This window comes from Phoenix dactylifera, chromosome 5 (assembly GCF_051530095.1).
Source record: "Phoenix dactylifera cultivar Ajwa chromosome 5, Ajwa_hap1_PhDact_Kaust_v1.1, whole genome shotgun sequence".
In the NCBI taxonomy this organism is placed as follows: Eukaryota; Viridiplantae; Streptophyta; class Magnoliopsida; order Arecales; family Arecaceae; genus Phoenix; species Phoenix dactylifera.
The window spans coordinates 35,619,614-35,633,397 of NC_143194.1; the positions used below are offsets into that span (position 1 = coordinate 35,619,614).

Sequence of the window (13,784 nt, forward strand, 5' to 3'; positions counted from 1 at the left end):
GGCAAACTATGATAACACTTCACTCCTCAGACATCATTTGATAAAGAAAAACAAGAGCCAGAGCCACTAGACATAAGACATAAGAGAAGCACGACATATGCAGAGAATGTTGTACCCAAGATCTAACACGCCATTATCAACACTGTTTACGTGAATCTTTATGGAGCCCAAGAAGGTTTAGTAGAAAATATTTTTCAGAATTATATTCAGGATATTTAAAATAGAAAATATAACAAATTGCATCATCATTAAAAGTAGCATGTTTCAGCTTTGCACGCCAGACATTAAATCAAAAGAAATCCAATTTACTATACACTTTACTAAACCTTCGTAGCAAGGAAAGCCGTACCGGTCCGTACCGGCCGGTACGGGCCGGTACAAACCGGTCCGGTGCTTGACCGGTACCGGAGACAGATGAAAACCGGATATTCCGGTTTTCATCTGTGTACCGGCCGGTACGGACCCCGTACCAGCCGGTACGGGACTCGTACCGGTGCGAACCGGCCGGTTCGCACCGGTACGGGTGTTTTTTTTTTTTTAATAAGAAACCACAGCTTCGCGCTGTGGTTTCAAAAACCACGCGCGGCGCGTGGTTTCAAAAACCACGCGCGGCGCGTGGTTTTAAGGGAGAAGTGGCCCGTGGGCCACTTCTTTCACTTTTTTTTTTTTTTTGGGGAACCACAGCGAGGCGTTGTGGTTCCCAAAACCACCGCGGCGCGTGGTTTCAAAAACCACGCGCCGCGCGTGGTTTTAAGAAGGAAGTGGCCAACCGGCCACTTCTTTCAAAGAAAAAAAAAAATAAAAAATTGCTGTGGCCGACAGGCCACAGCTTTTTCCCTTTTTTAATGGGAAAAGGAGTGGCCGGAGGCCACTCCTTCCCATTAAAAACCAAGGAAGTGGCCGACCGGCCACTTCTTTCCGTACCAATTTAACGATATTAAGCTGGGATTTTCTGTTAATCTGGGATTAACAGCACGATCTTAAGCCTCTCGTTCGGTTATAAAAACCGAACGAGGCTCACTTCTTTCCCAAACAATTTGAGGTTGAGACTTGAGAGGTTCTATTTAAGGTGCGGAGACGGAAAGATTTGAGAGATAGCGAGGAGGAGGTCCTGCCCAAAAAATCCAGCGGAGACTATTTAAGGTGCGGTTTTTTTATCCTATATTATTTCATTAATTTTGTTAATAATTTACTTTAAAAAAATAGTTTATAAATTACTTAAATAATAAGATAATGCAAAAATTTACTTTATTAGCTTAATTTTTTGATAAGTTGTCCTTTTATGATAGAAATGGAGCCATCAAGAAAAACGAACCCTGCAAAGCGTGATATTGGCTGGTCTTATGGGCGAAGACTTGGAAGTGAGGGGCAACGACACCAGTTTCAATGCAAGTTTTGCGACAAGGTTTTCAAGGGAGGGGTAACCAGGTTGAAGCAACACTTAGCCGGAAATTCCGGTGAGGTTGCTACGTGCCGAAATTGTCCTAACGAGATTCGTGTGCTGATGAGGCAGAATCTTGCTGAGGCCAAAGAAGCGAAGGAGATGGCTTCCAAGAAGAGGGCGGAGGTCGATCGCCAAGCGGCAGAGCCACCTTCCTATCACTCAAGGGAGCCAGAGGAGGTCGAGGATCTAGATGAGGAGGAGGCAGATATTCAGGCGGCCATGCATGCAAGCCTGGATGATCAGTGGCAGCAGGAGGAGGTGGCCAGGCATAGAGCTCGATTTGGGCCCTCTGCATACGAGTCGGGCGGCGGTTCTCGAAGCACTAGACAAGATCCAGAGTTCTTGAGGACAACTTCAGTAAGGGAGGGCGTCGGCAAAGAACGTGGCCGGATTGCATCTATGCTGGGTGGTTTTGGTAGCCGAAAGAAGTCATCTAGAGGAGTTGCAGAAGGAGCGATAATTCATGATGTAGATCCGCATGCTCTCCCCAGTAGAGATTCAAGGCAGCAGAGGGTAGACACAATGTGGATGAAGGATAAGAAGAAAACTATGTGGCGAGCTATTGGATCCTGGTTTCACTTCAGCCACATCCCAGCGAATGTGGCAGACAATACATACTACAGGTCTGCCATTGCCGCCATACAAGCTGCCGGTCCCGGTGTAGCTCCTCCAGGCCCGAAGGATATATACGGTGAGCTTCTTGACAACAATAAGGAGGAGCTGGAGAATTGGATTGACTCCTACAAGAGCAAGTGGCCCATATATGGACTAACCATCATGTGCGATGGTTGGACCGGTCCGACCAGGCGGAGCATCATCAACTTCCTGACATACTGTGATGCTAAGACCTTCTTCCACAAGTCGATTGATGCTTCGGCTTCTGTGCACAACACCTCGTACATGCTGAAACTTATGGAGGATGTGATTGATCTGGTAGGAGAGGAGAATGTCGTGCAGGTCGTCACTGATAATGGGCCGCAATATAAGGCTGCCGGGCAGGTCTTGATGGAGCGACGGCCACATATTTTCTGGACCCATGTGCCGCACATTGTATCGATCTTATGTTGATGGACATTGGAAAGATCCGTAGGGTGCAACAAACGGTGGAGACAGCCCAACGCATTACGAGGTATATTTATAACCATAACTGGGTTCTTTCATTGATGAGAAAGTATGCAGGGGGAGAGATTCTGAGACCAGGAGTCACACGGTTTGCTACCAACTTCATCGCACTTGATAGCATACTCGAGAAGAGAGGAGCCTTACGTCAGATGTTTGCCAGTCCCGAGTGGTATGATAGTAGATATTCTTATGCCGGCACTGAAGGAAGCAAGATAGAAGACTTGGTGACGAGACAGCCATTCTGGCAGCGGGCTACTACAATAGTCAAGGCTATCAAACCATTATATGAAGTGCTGCGGGCCGTAGATAGCGAGATCTACCCCCAGATGGGATTTTTGTATCACATGATGGTCAAGGCAAAGGATCAGATTATGGAGGCAGATCCAGCACATGGCCGGTCATACATCAACATCATTGAGCAACGGTGGGGAGCGCAAATGGGTACGGAATTACATCTAGCAGGTAAACTAAGATATAATTATAGTGACAATTATAGTGATGGATATAATTATATAATTATGCTAAGATAGTCTCGTATATGTGCAGCATACTACCTAAACCCCCGGTTTCAGTACAGCATAGATGGAATTGGTATGGATGAAACACTTCTGGATGCTTTGCGTAATGTGATTTACAAGATGGAGGCAGATCCAGAAAAAGCGGCCCTATGTCTTGAAGAGGTAATTATGATTTAGTAATTACTAGCATGTGTAAGTATATCAGCATCTTCAATTATTAACATGGTTTTCTTATGCTTATTTTTCACAGAGCAAATTATTTAGAGAGGGCAGCTACAGTTTTGGCCAACGAGCGGCTGTCGTCAGCAAACACAATATGAATCTAGGTACGTGACACATCAGCAAAACATTCACCTGGTGTTACTTAGTTACTATTATGGAACTATCATATATGTAATCTTCATAAATATTTTTGCAGCTGAATGGTGGGTGCATTTTGGCGGATCCGCGAGAAATCTAAAGCGGATAGCTATCCGGATCCTCTCCCAAACAGTCTCCTCTAGTGGATGTGAGCGCAATTGGTCCACCTTCGCCCTTATCTACAGCAAACAAAGAAACCGTTTGACGCAAAAGCGCCTCAACGACCTTGTTTATGTGCATTACAATTTGCGGTTGAGGCTAAAGTGCATCCAGGAGGAAGTGGAGCTCAAGTATACAGATCCGATTTACGGGTTCTTCACCGCTGATGACGATGATCCACTACTCGGCTGGCTTGTAGGCCAGCAGCAAGAGCCCGAGCTTGACGAGCCAGGATCGCCTCCACGACCAGCTACCTTCATAGCCACCGAAGCTGGGGTCGATCCAGAGCAATGGGCTGAGCGCAATATTCCACGCACTCCCAGAGCTGATCAGCCGCAGGCACAGGGGAGCCAGACAGAGAGGGCCAGGAAAGGAAAACAAAGAATCCCAATGGAGAGTGTCGAGGAAGAGACTTGGACTAGCAGCGATGAAGGTTCTGGTGGTGATGGATCTTCTAGCCATGGAGGGAGCGGAGGACAGTATGGTACTCATGAGACACAGCCGGAGGGTGGTCTTTATTTCACCGGTGAGTCCCAATTTATGGGTGCTACACAGGATACGGACCACGGTCGACCACCTGATAGAGATCGTGAGGATATTATTGGATATAGAAGACGGGCTCCTCGAGGTCGTTCAGGAAGACAGGATACGACTGCAGATCCGAGGACATACGGATACGGATTCTATTATCCACAGCCTCAGCCTGACGAATACGGATATGGTGCATTGGATTTTGCTTCCGCCATATTTGGATGGGCCCCTACACAATCAGAGGACACCTCTCAGAGCCAGAGCGTGAGCGAGAGATCCGACAGTTTTTATAACCTGGCGCGTGTTCCTTCTGATTGGGTTGATTTGCCTCCTCCTGATTATACTTATGATCCAGATATCTACGAGAGCCATCGGCACTCGTCCCGATTTTAGATATCCTAGAGTACTTTAAATGTATGTAAATGATTGTATCTTAATTCGAAGATATTTTATGTATATGATTTTATCATTTCGAACGGGAGGAAAACATAACATGCAATGATGCATCATATATGTTTCAAATTTCAACCCTAAATTTAAACATGAAAATATCAAAAATCATGAAAAAAGTAATAAAAAAACATCAATTTTCATTTAATTTAAGATCCAACAGAGACAACATTAAAAAAAAAAAGTCTGGCTCGCGGAGCCCGGCCGGTATCGTACCGGTGTACCGGTCCGGACCGGTACCGTACCGGTCCGGCCGGCGACCGGTACGCCGAGCCGGACCGGTACGGCGGACCTTGCTTCGTAGGCTTCATATTTTCAAGATGGTTGAATAGCTAGAAATCTTATTACTGTTCACACTTCATATGAGGCCCAATAGTCCCATATCGGAAAGACTCGTTTTAGAGCCTGGGCATATGAGGCGGGTGTCTCCTAATCCTGCAGACGCGTTTTGGGAGGAAAACAAAACTAGGGAGGGGTGAAGGACGCTTGCGCGAAGCCCCGTAACTGGACAATATCTGGCAGGGGAGCCCCGCGGTCCTTCCTCATGTGGCCCCCACGTGCTCCGCGCAGGCGGGGGCGTGACACTTCACTCCTCCGCCATCATTTGATAAAGAAAAACAAGGAGCCAGAGCCACTAGACATAATACATAAGAGAAGAACAACATATGCAGAGAATGTTGTACCCAAGAACTAACACGCCATTATCAACACTGTTTAAGTGAATTTTTATGAAGCCTAAGAAGGTTTAGTAGAAAATATATTCAGGATTATATTCAGGATGTTTCAAATAGAAAATATAACAAATTTCATTATCATTAAAAGCAGCATGTTTCAGCTTTGCAGGCCAGACATTAAATCAAAAGAGATCCAATTTACCATATACTTTACTAAACCTTCTTAGGCTTCATATTTTCAAGATGGTCGAATAGCTAGAATTCTTATTACTGTTACACTGCAATGGCAAACTATGATAACACTTCACTCCTCAGGCATCATTTGATAAAGAAAAACAAGGAGCCAGAGCCACTAGACATAATACATAAGAGAAGCACAACATATGCAGAGAATGTTGTACCCAATAACTAACACGCCATTATCAACACTGTTTAAGTGAATTTTTATGGAGGCATGTAGATCAATATTGTATCAAATGGTAGTAATTTAACGAAACAAATCACAAATAGACTGAGTACCTCTTAATTCCCCAACTAACAACTAACAAGACAATGGTATGGATGACCGACTGGAGGGAAAAAAGTATTAGTCATGAGCTTTTGATTAGCATAATTATACAATTGCATCCAGACCTGTCAAATTTCAGGTTTAGGCATGATTGGGGAGTGCCATAATCAAATATTACACTAAACAGAAAGTTGACTTACCAAGAGAACAGCGATATTTGTCCGCTTAGCAAATCGCAACAAGGCTGATGTGCATTCCTTAACCTGTGGCACATCAACAGGAACATAAGCCAGGTTAGCCAGGACCACAAAGAGTTGAAAATGATATTGAATCTAACAAGAGAACTGCAAAACCACTTTTGAGTATGAAAACCAATGATCTACTGCTGACCAACACCAATTTATTTAGAATCACTGTTATACCTTTTGCTATTCATTGATCAGTTTAAACATGAATATATTAGCCATTTTTTATCTTCAAGGAAAAAGGCGGGCTAAAATCCCCCACCACCAAAAAAATAAAAAAGAAAAAGGTCCCAACAAGATTTGAACAGTTAGCCATTAAAAATTTACACATTTAAAACAACTTCTAGAGTTTAAGAATTAAGACACTTAAAAGTTGAACATAATCAAAATCACAATTCGATCTTTTCTGATACACGATTAAGAAAAACAGAAGAATGTGTTTCCCAAACCACATTTAAAGCCCATTTTAACAAAGGCAATCAAGGTGCAGCATAGAATCTCTCTTGAGTATTCACCACTACCCATGCTACATATGGTATCTTCATAGTACACCCTACAGTTCAAAATAGATGAACAAATATGGTTCATCATGGAGTCATAGTAGTGGGTGTTAATTGCTCCATACAATTTACTATTCGTTCCTAGTTAGTAGGTTGAACAAAACTACGATACTAATCAAGTATCTTCTATGAAACACGGATATGATTACGGATACGGATATGACACAATACAAGTACACCAATATGGCAAATCTTGATAAAGCAGGATATAATATGGCTTAAATATGTCAAGTACATGTGTGCGCACATGTGTTTCTATATGCATGAGTATATGTATGTACGTATATGAATGTATATATGTGTGTACCAGTGTACGTATATGAATGTATATATGTGTGTACGTATATGAATGTATATATGTGTGTACGTATATGAATGTATATATGTATGTCTATATTTATATATGTATGTCTATATTTATATATAGACACACACATATATATACGGATAGAAAGACTATATATATATATATATATATATATATATATATATATATATATATATATATATATATATATATATATATATATTACTTTATACATATATACAAGCATACATACACAAATGTTGAAAAATTATATATAAAAACAACATCCATAAAGTATAGCAGGCTATCAAAATAAAATAGGCCGCACTTTATTCAGTAGCATATAACTTTTACAGGCTTATCATTAGTCATTATTCTATTGATCATAATCCATATCTCATATTTTAATATTTATATCAATAAACTAAAAAATTGACCCTCGTCTTTATTTTGGAAGGTATTGGGGAAGTAACTAAAGTGTATCCAAGAAGTATCCAGATGTTTTTTTTTTATTTTGAAAAATAGGATACTTAACATAAGTATTAAAAACGTACCTAATAACTATCCGATGAGTACCTGTATCCAACACGGATGCACGGATGCCACATATCATTTGAAGTATCCGTGTTTCCTAGAGTATCTCAGCCATTTAGGTAACAAGCCTCAACTTTCAGAATAGAACCCGTCTTTTACATCCGTTCAACTTAGACTCAACTTTAAAACCATAGAATAGTCAAGCTCCCATAGTCACATACGATTTGAAGTATCCGTGTTTCCTAAAGTATCTCAGCCATTTCGGTAACAAGCCTCAAGATTAAATTTCAGAATAGAACTCATGTCTTTTACATAAGTTCAACTTAGACTCAACTTTTAAACCATAGTAGAGTCAAGCTCCCATAGCCAGAAAGGTCCTATACTTCGGTCTTGGTGCAATTTTTATTTTCTTGGGCAAAGTTTTGGTGCATATTGAGGCCCAGCTTTTGGCCTGAAACATTTCACTGTAATGTCTATTTCAAAACCAAAATAAGCTATGTTATGAAATGATAATTTGAAGTCAAACAGAATAAATATTCATTAAACCCAATATTTTAAGAATGTAGGTGTAAATGAGCTGACTCAAGCATAATACAAAGTTGCTGAGGCTTAGCTAGTTATTTGAAAGGGGTATTCAAGCTCGAGCCGCTTGACTGGTAGCAGATGTCTAAGCTTAGCTCATTCGTTAACTAAAGAGCCGGAATGGCTTCTTAACAAGTCAAGCTCAAGCTTATATTTATCTTTGCAAGCCCAGTGTTTTTAAGCTAAGGTTAGATCAACTCATCTATGAGTTGAGCTTCAAAATGTCTGAGCTCGGCAAACAAGCTTGTTTGAGTCCATTAATGAGCAGAGCCCAAGCTATTCATGAACTGCTCAGTTCATCTGCAACACTATCTAAGACCACAAAGGGTTACAGAGTTGAACATGGTTTGGCAGAACTAAAACTACCACAGTCCTGTCATTAGACTAACTGGACATAACAGAACATTGAATTTGAAAGGTTTGCCTTCTGGGCACTCAAACTATCTAAACTTTCTAGGTTGGTAAAAGCAAGTTGCTCTGGTGGCTACATATATTAAAGAAAACAACCACAACACATCTCTTGCTTGCTACAAACATGCCCAGCATATCTCTCTTTAAGGAAGAGAAAAGGAAGGATGTACAGAAGAGAAACGGACTAATAGAAGCATGGCCTGCTGAACGGGGCCAAACCGCTAGGTTCGGGCCGTGCCGAGCCAACCTAGTGCGAAATCGGGTTCGTTTGCTAATTATTTTTGGTTTAGGCCCCGAACTGGCCAGAACCGGTATCAAACCGACCAGAACCAGTCTCGAACTGACCAGAAAGAGTCTGAATCGGCCGAAACTGGTGCAAACCAGCTAGAGCCGACCGGTTCAGTTCAAACTCGATGCAAGCCAGCCGAGTTTGAACCGGACGGTTCTAGCCGGTTCAGACTGAGCCAACCCAGTTCCGAACTGGGCCCCCAATAGGGACTTGTACGATGCTTTAATTTAGTTGGGAAGGGCCGGGCCTTTCCAACTACAATTAAAAGTGGCAGAGAGATTTCCACCGCTTTTCCTTCTTAACCACTCAAAAAACTCGCCGATTCAACAGTTCCGAAGAAAAATCGAAACTAAATAAGGTGTGCTTCCTCTCCCCTATCTCATTCTCTCATTTTTTGAGGGGGCTTAGAAAAATAGCTCAAAAATTGCAAAATAAGGAGAGATCATGCCAAAATTTTCAATTTGAGCTTGATTTTAGGATTTTTTGCGTACATACCCTCCTAAATATTGGAATTTGCATGAATACCTGATGAGAGCACAAAAGTGCGACCTACATGTTACTAAATGAGTGTTATTGTTAACCGATAATAATAAATTCACTAGATTAATATTATATATGGATTTAACATAGATTAGTATAAATTAGAGATAAAATGCACATTGAGTACAAATTTGAATTCAAATCGGGTCCGAGTCGGGTTCGGGTCCGAATCGAATCCATTTCTTTTGAGCCTTTGGAAAATAATTTTGGACAAATCTAAATTTGCCATAAGGTGCTGGGTAACCCATGACTTGAAAGATGACCCGTCCGTCTACAAGCCAAATTCCATATCACACTATTCTTTTTTATCTAATTGGACGGAACTTGATATCTCCCAGACCTTCCTCCAAATCCAATTCCATTGCAGGCACATGACCCATTTCCTCTTCTCCCGTCGCTGCCAGCTCTTCCGTGATGCTAGCAGGGGTCCCGCAGCGTGTCGCCACCGTGTCTCTAGCCGTCTGCGACCAAATCCCCGCACCGCAGGCCACCTACCAAAGAAGGAAGTTCTCACCGTGCCACCCACCGCGTGCCAGCAGCGCGTCCGCATCTTCAACGGCATCATCCCGCGCGTCTCCTTCCTCCCGACGATCACGCTCTCAGCTCTTCCGTGATCCCAGCCGTGGCATCCGTCCCATCCCTTCCGCCCGTTTCAAGTGCAGCCCGGATCCGCGTCCCCACCTCCCGAAATCCCATCGTCCACGGATCACGCTTCATCATCAGCTCCACCGTGCCAGCAACGCCCGAAATCCCAGCATCCGAAGAAGGAAGCCCCAGCCGTGATCCAATCTCCGGCGATCCCGCACCGCGTCTGCACCGCGTCTTCACCGCGTCTCCACCACATGCCAGCAACGCCTGCGTTCTTCACGCGCTGCAAGCATCCCGTCCGCCCACTGCATCTCCTCCCTTTCGATTTCAAGCCGAGATCACAGCATCCCGTGATCCCCGCGTCCGACTGCAAGCATCCCGTGATCGACTCCTATCCGCGTCCCCACCTTCCGCTTCAGCTCCCAGCAGCCGTCCACGAAGCTTCCGCCCGGATCTCATCCGTGATCGACTCCTCCCCGCGTCCTCACCGCGTCTGCCATCACCTTCCGATTCCAGTCCGTCCGCGGCTATAAAAGGAGGAGGAAGAGGAGGGGGTGTGCTCGGTTGGGGCTGGTCCAAGGAAAAAGAAGAGAAATGCTCTGTTTTCTCTTTTGAAAACAGAGCATATTCTGTTTTTTTTTTTTTCTTTAGTTTTCTTTTTTTTGTTTTATTAAGAGTTTTTATTTGAGAGCAAGTGTTTTGGTATTTTTAGTTTTATTCATGCTAAAGTTGTAATTTCTGTTTTTAATCTACGTTCTTCAAATTATGCAATCTTTTAATTTTTCTTTGATGCAATATATTTAATTTTCCTTCATGCAATCGATGTTCTAGTCTTCAATATCCCTAGCACTGTTTTCATCCATTTTATGCCAGAATTTTCTTTTTCATTAAATATATAAATGATCCTCGAATTTAAGTACCTGTCTTTCAATTAATTTCAATTAGAAAACATTCTCCGGTAGACCAGGGAATCCATCAACATCTTCAAAATAATGTTTTTCTTTAATCATTCAAAAATTGATTTCAAATCCGAGTGAATGTTCTAATTTTTATGCAACTCCAATCGCCTCCCTGTGGATCGACCTCTTACAACCACTATTCTTTGGGTAGAACAGGTAAGAGTAGAATTAAATTTAACTTTTGTCCGTCGGTTCTAACAACGATCTGTCTAGCATATTTTTAGGTAGACAGGAATCGGACGAACAGAATTTTGGCGCCGTTGCCGGGGAGGCAAATCGAGAAGCAAGAACGATCACGAAAATCAAATCGGATTTTGGATACCCGGAGTGAACGCACTCCGGTAGTAAGTTTTTATTTTTATTAATTTTTCTTATTTTGATTATTTTTAGTTAGTAATTTCGTACTTATTATTAGTTATTATAAGTTTTTTATTAGTTATTCTGAAATTTGAAATTCGAAATTTAAAGTTTTCTAAAAAAGTAAAAAAAAAAATTGAAAAAATTTCCCAAAAAAAAAAATTCAAAAAATTTAAATTCAAAATTTGAATTCTGTGATTCGAAATTTGAAATTTTAAAAAAAAAAATTAAAAAAAAAAGGTTAATTAAATTAAAAAAAAAATTCAAAAAAAAAATATTATTTTTGCTAGTAATTGATAGGGTGCAATCCCCCGAGGCAATCATACCTCTATTGGGACTCCTCACGGAGTAATCTCCAGAGCTTATTCAACGGGCATTCGGAGATTGACTGACGCATAAGGATTAGTTTTAGTTTACATTCAAGTTATTCCTATATTAAAAATTAAAAAAAACAACATAAAATTAAAATTAAAAATTAAGAAAAATAAAAAAAAAAATTGCTTGCTCATTTAATCAGTACAACCTAATGACATTGCATAAACTTTAAAAAAAAAATATTGATTTTTGCTGCATTTAGTATTAAGCATTTGCATAAAGTAATTAAGGGCAAAACCCATTAAAAAGATAAGGTCGGGAAGTCATTACCTGTCCTTAGCCCAAAAATCACCACCTTGCATACTTATCCTAAGCCAAATTAAATTAAAATCAAATTAGACGTTGGCCTTAGGGTTTTCGAGCTCAATTAGGCTCTTGGAAAGAAGCGGCTGAAAGCCACTCCAGTGAGGATTTAGTAATTGGTGATGTCTAGGAAAGTTTTACAACAGTGAGAACTGTTACGGGTATTGTGGTATCGGTGTATCCCTTCTGGCACCACTGCACACCCCGGGACTTTCCTGGTCACTGGTTACTGGATCACTTAACTGGTAAGCTCAAGCTTAATCTGAAAGGGAGATTAGGAGCTGTCTAATCTAGAGAGAATTTCAGGAACTTTTTTAACCTGATAAGTCTCTATGCAACTAGATTTAAGAACCTACTAAACCTCACTTAGCTCTAAGACTAATAGGGTCAAATTGTTGTGTGGTGTTGATTGTGGTCATCTTGGTCTAGCCCTTCTTCTTATCTTTTAGGATTTCGTTTAAAAAAAAATTGAGTCTAATTAAGTTGTGGAAAATGTATGCATGGTAGAAGGTCATTAAGGGATAAGTTAACCCCATTTGATCCTGAGATTGACAGAACTTTTCATCATAACCTGCGAACTGTAAACCAACCGTCGATCTCTACAATGGGTGAACATATTAGAACCCTGAATGAATTATTCGCACCCGCATCTGCTAGTCCCCCTACTTGCATAGTATTACCAATCAATAATGCAGCCCAATTCGAGATTCGGGCTGCAACAATAAACATGTTACCCAAGTTTCATGGGTTCGAGAGTGAACAACCCTACATTCATCTGAACAAATTTTTGACAATCTGTCAAACGTTTAGAAACCAAAACTTAGATGAAGAGGGTATTAAATTAAGGTTGTTTCCCATGACTTTAGAGGATCATGCTGCTGCATGGCTGTATTCCCTTGCTTCAAATTCCATCACATCATGGGAACAACTATCTAAGAAGTTCATGGCTAAGTTCTATCCTATGGTAAAGACTGAAAAAATTAAGGATGCCATAAGAACTTTTAGAGGCAAATCTGAGGAGGAATTTTCCCAACTTTGGGAAAGATTCCATGACTTGTTGGTCAAATGCCCACACCATGGGCTTGATAAGGCTGATCTAGTACATTTCTTTTACAAAGGACTACCTCCGGCACATAGAAACATGATTGAGTCCATGCACAAGGGTAGGTTCATGGACCAAACTCCGGATCAAGCCTATGAATTTCTTGTTGACTTAGCCGAGAACGCCCAAAATTGGAGTAGCTATGGTGAGGAAGTAAATAGAGATGAGTTCGGGTCTAGAAAACTAAGTAATTATGAAATGAAAGCAGACCCAGAACTCAAAAATGTCATGTCCAATCTGGTGACTGGAATGAACAACTTAAGCAAAAAGTTTGATGCTTTCACTGTTTCCACTAGCTCAAGTTCATATAAAGAGTTAAATCCCATCATGAAAGTGGATCATGAGTTACAAAGTTTATGTATCTTGTGTAACAGTTCTGAGCATCTAGTGGAGTGTTGTCCTAGTTTACCCACCATAAAGGCCGAGCAAGCAAATGCTCTAAATTCATATAGTGCCTTTAAGAAGCCCACTCCCAACTCGTTCAGCCCAGTTTACCACCCTGATAATAGATTCCACCCAAATTTCTCATATAAGCAAAATGAACCTATTCAGCATCAAGGTGGTCCACCAGGTTTTCAGAACAACTTCCCCAGGATAGGTCCACCACAAATGAACCAACCTTTGGTTCCATCTGTACCGCCTTATAATGCCCCTATCCCACAGCAACCTTCACAATTAGAAACCATGATGGCTAATATGATGAAACAACAACAAGATTTTATCAAGCAACAACAACAGACCAATACAGCCAAGCCCAAACTAACCAATTTCATGCGCAAGCGATTGCAAAACTTGAGGTTAGTCTGAGCCAAATAGCTAACTCTCTAGGGGATAGGAAGAGAGGTGAACTGCCAAGTCAGCCAGTA

At 41.4% G+C, this 13,784-nt stretch overlaps 2 protein-coding genes across 13 annotated transcripts in view; one reads left to right on the top strand and one right to left on the bottom strand.

Moving 5' to 3' along the window:
• The window catches only part of LOC103697534 (DNA repair protein RadA-like protein), an 80,052-nt gene that overhangs the window by 44,414 nt on the left and 21,854 nt on the right, over window positions 1-13,784 (bottom strand). For all 10 annotated transcript variants that reach the window (XR_015987483.2, XR_015987484.2, XR_015987480.2 and 7 more), the window contains exon 7: window positions 5,967-6,029. Coding sequence is in view for 5 of the 10 variants with exons in the window: in XM_088722626.2 (XP_088578752.2) it covers window positions 5,967-6,029 (63 nt within the window). In the remaining 5 variants the exon portion in view is untranslated. The remainder of the gene's footprint in view (window positions 1-5,966; window positions 6,030-13,784) is intronic.
• Window positions 693-3,427, top strand: LOC149753561 (uncharacterized). Of its 3 annotated transcripts, none has more exons than XM_089930966.1 (2): window positions 693-1,143; window positions 1,290-3,415. In XM_089930966.1, exon 2 carries the CDS (start codon window positions 1,292-1,294, stop codon window positions 2,510-2,512), a length of 1,221 nt encoding a protein of 406 aa, XP_089787092.1. In that variant the 5' UTR covers window positions 693-1,143; window positions 1,290-1,291; the 3' UTR covers window positions 2,513-3,415. The 3 variants fall into 3 exon arrangements, 1 of the variants encoding a protein (XP_089787092.1); XR_016413362.1 differs by having other exon boundaries at window positions 694-3,246; window positions 3,335-3,427; XR_016413363.1 differs by having other exon boundaries at window positions 694-3,028; window positions 3,113-3,415.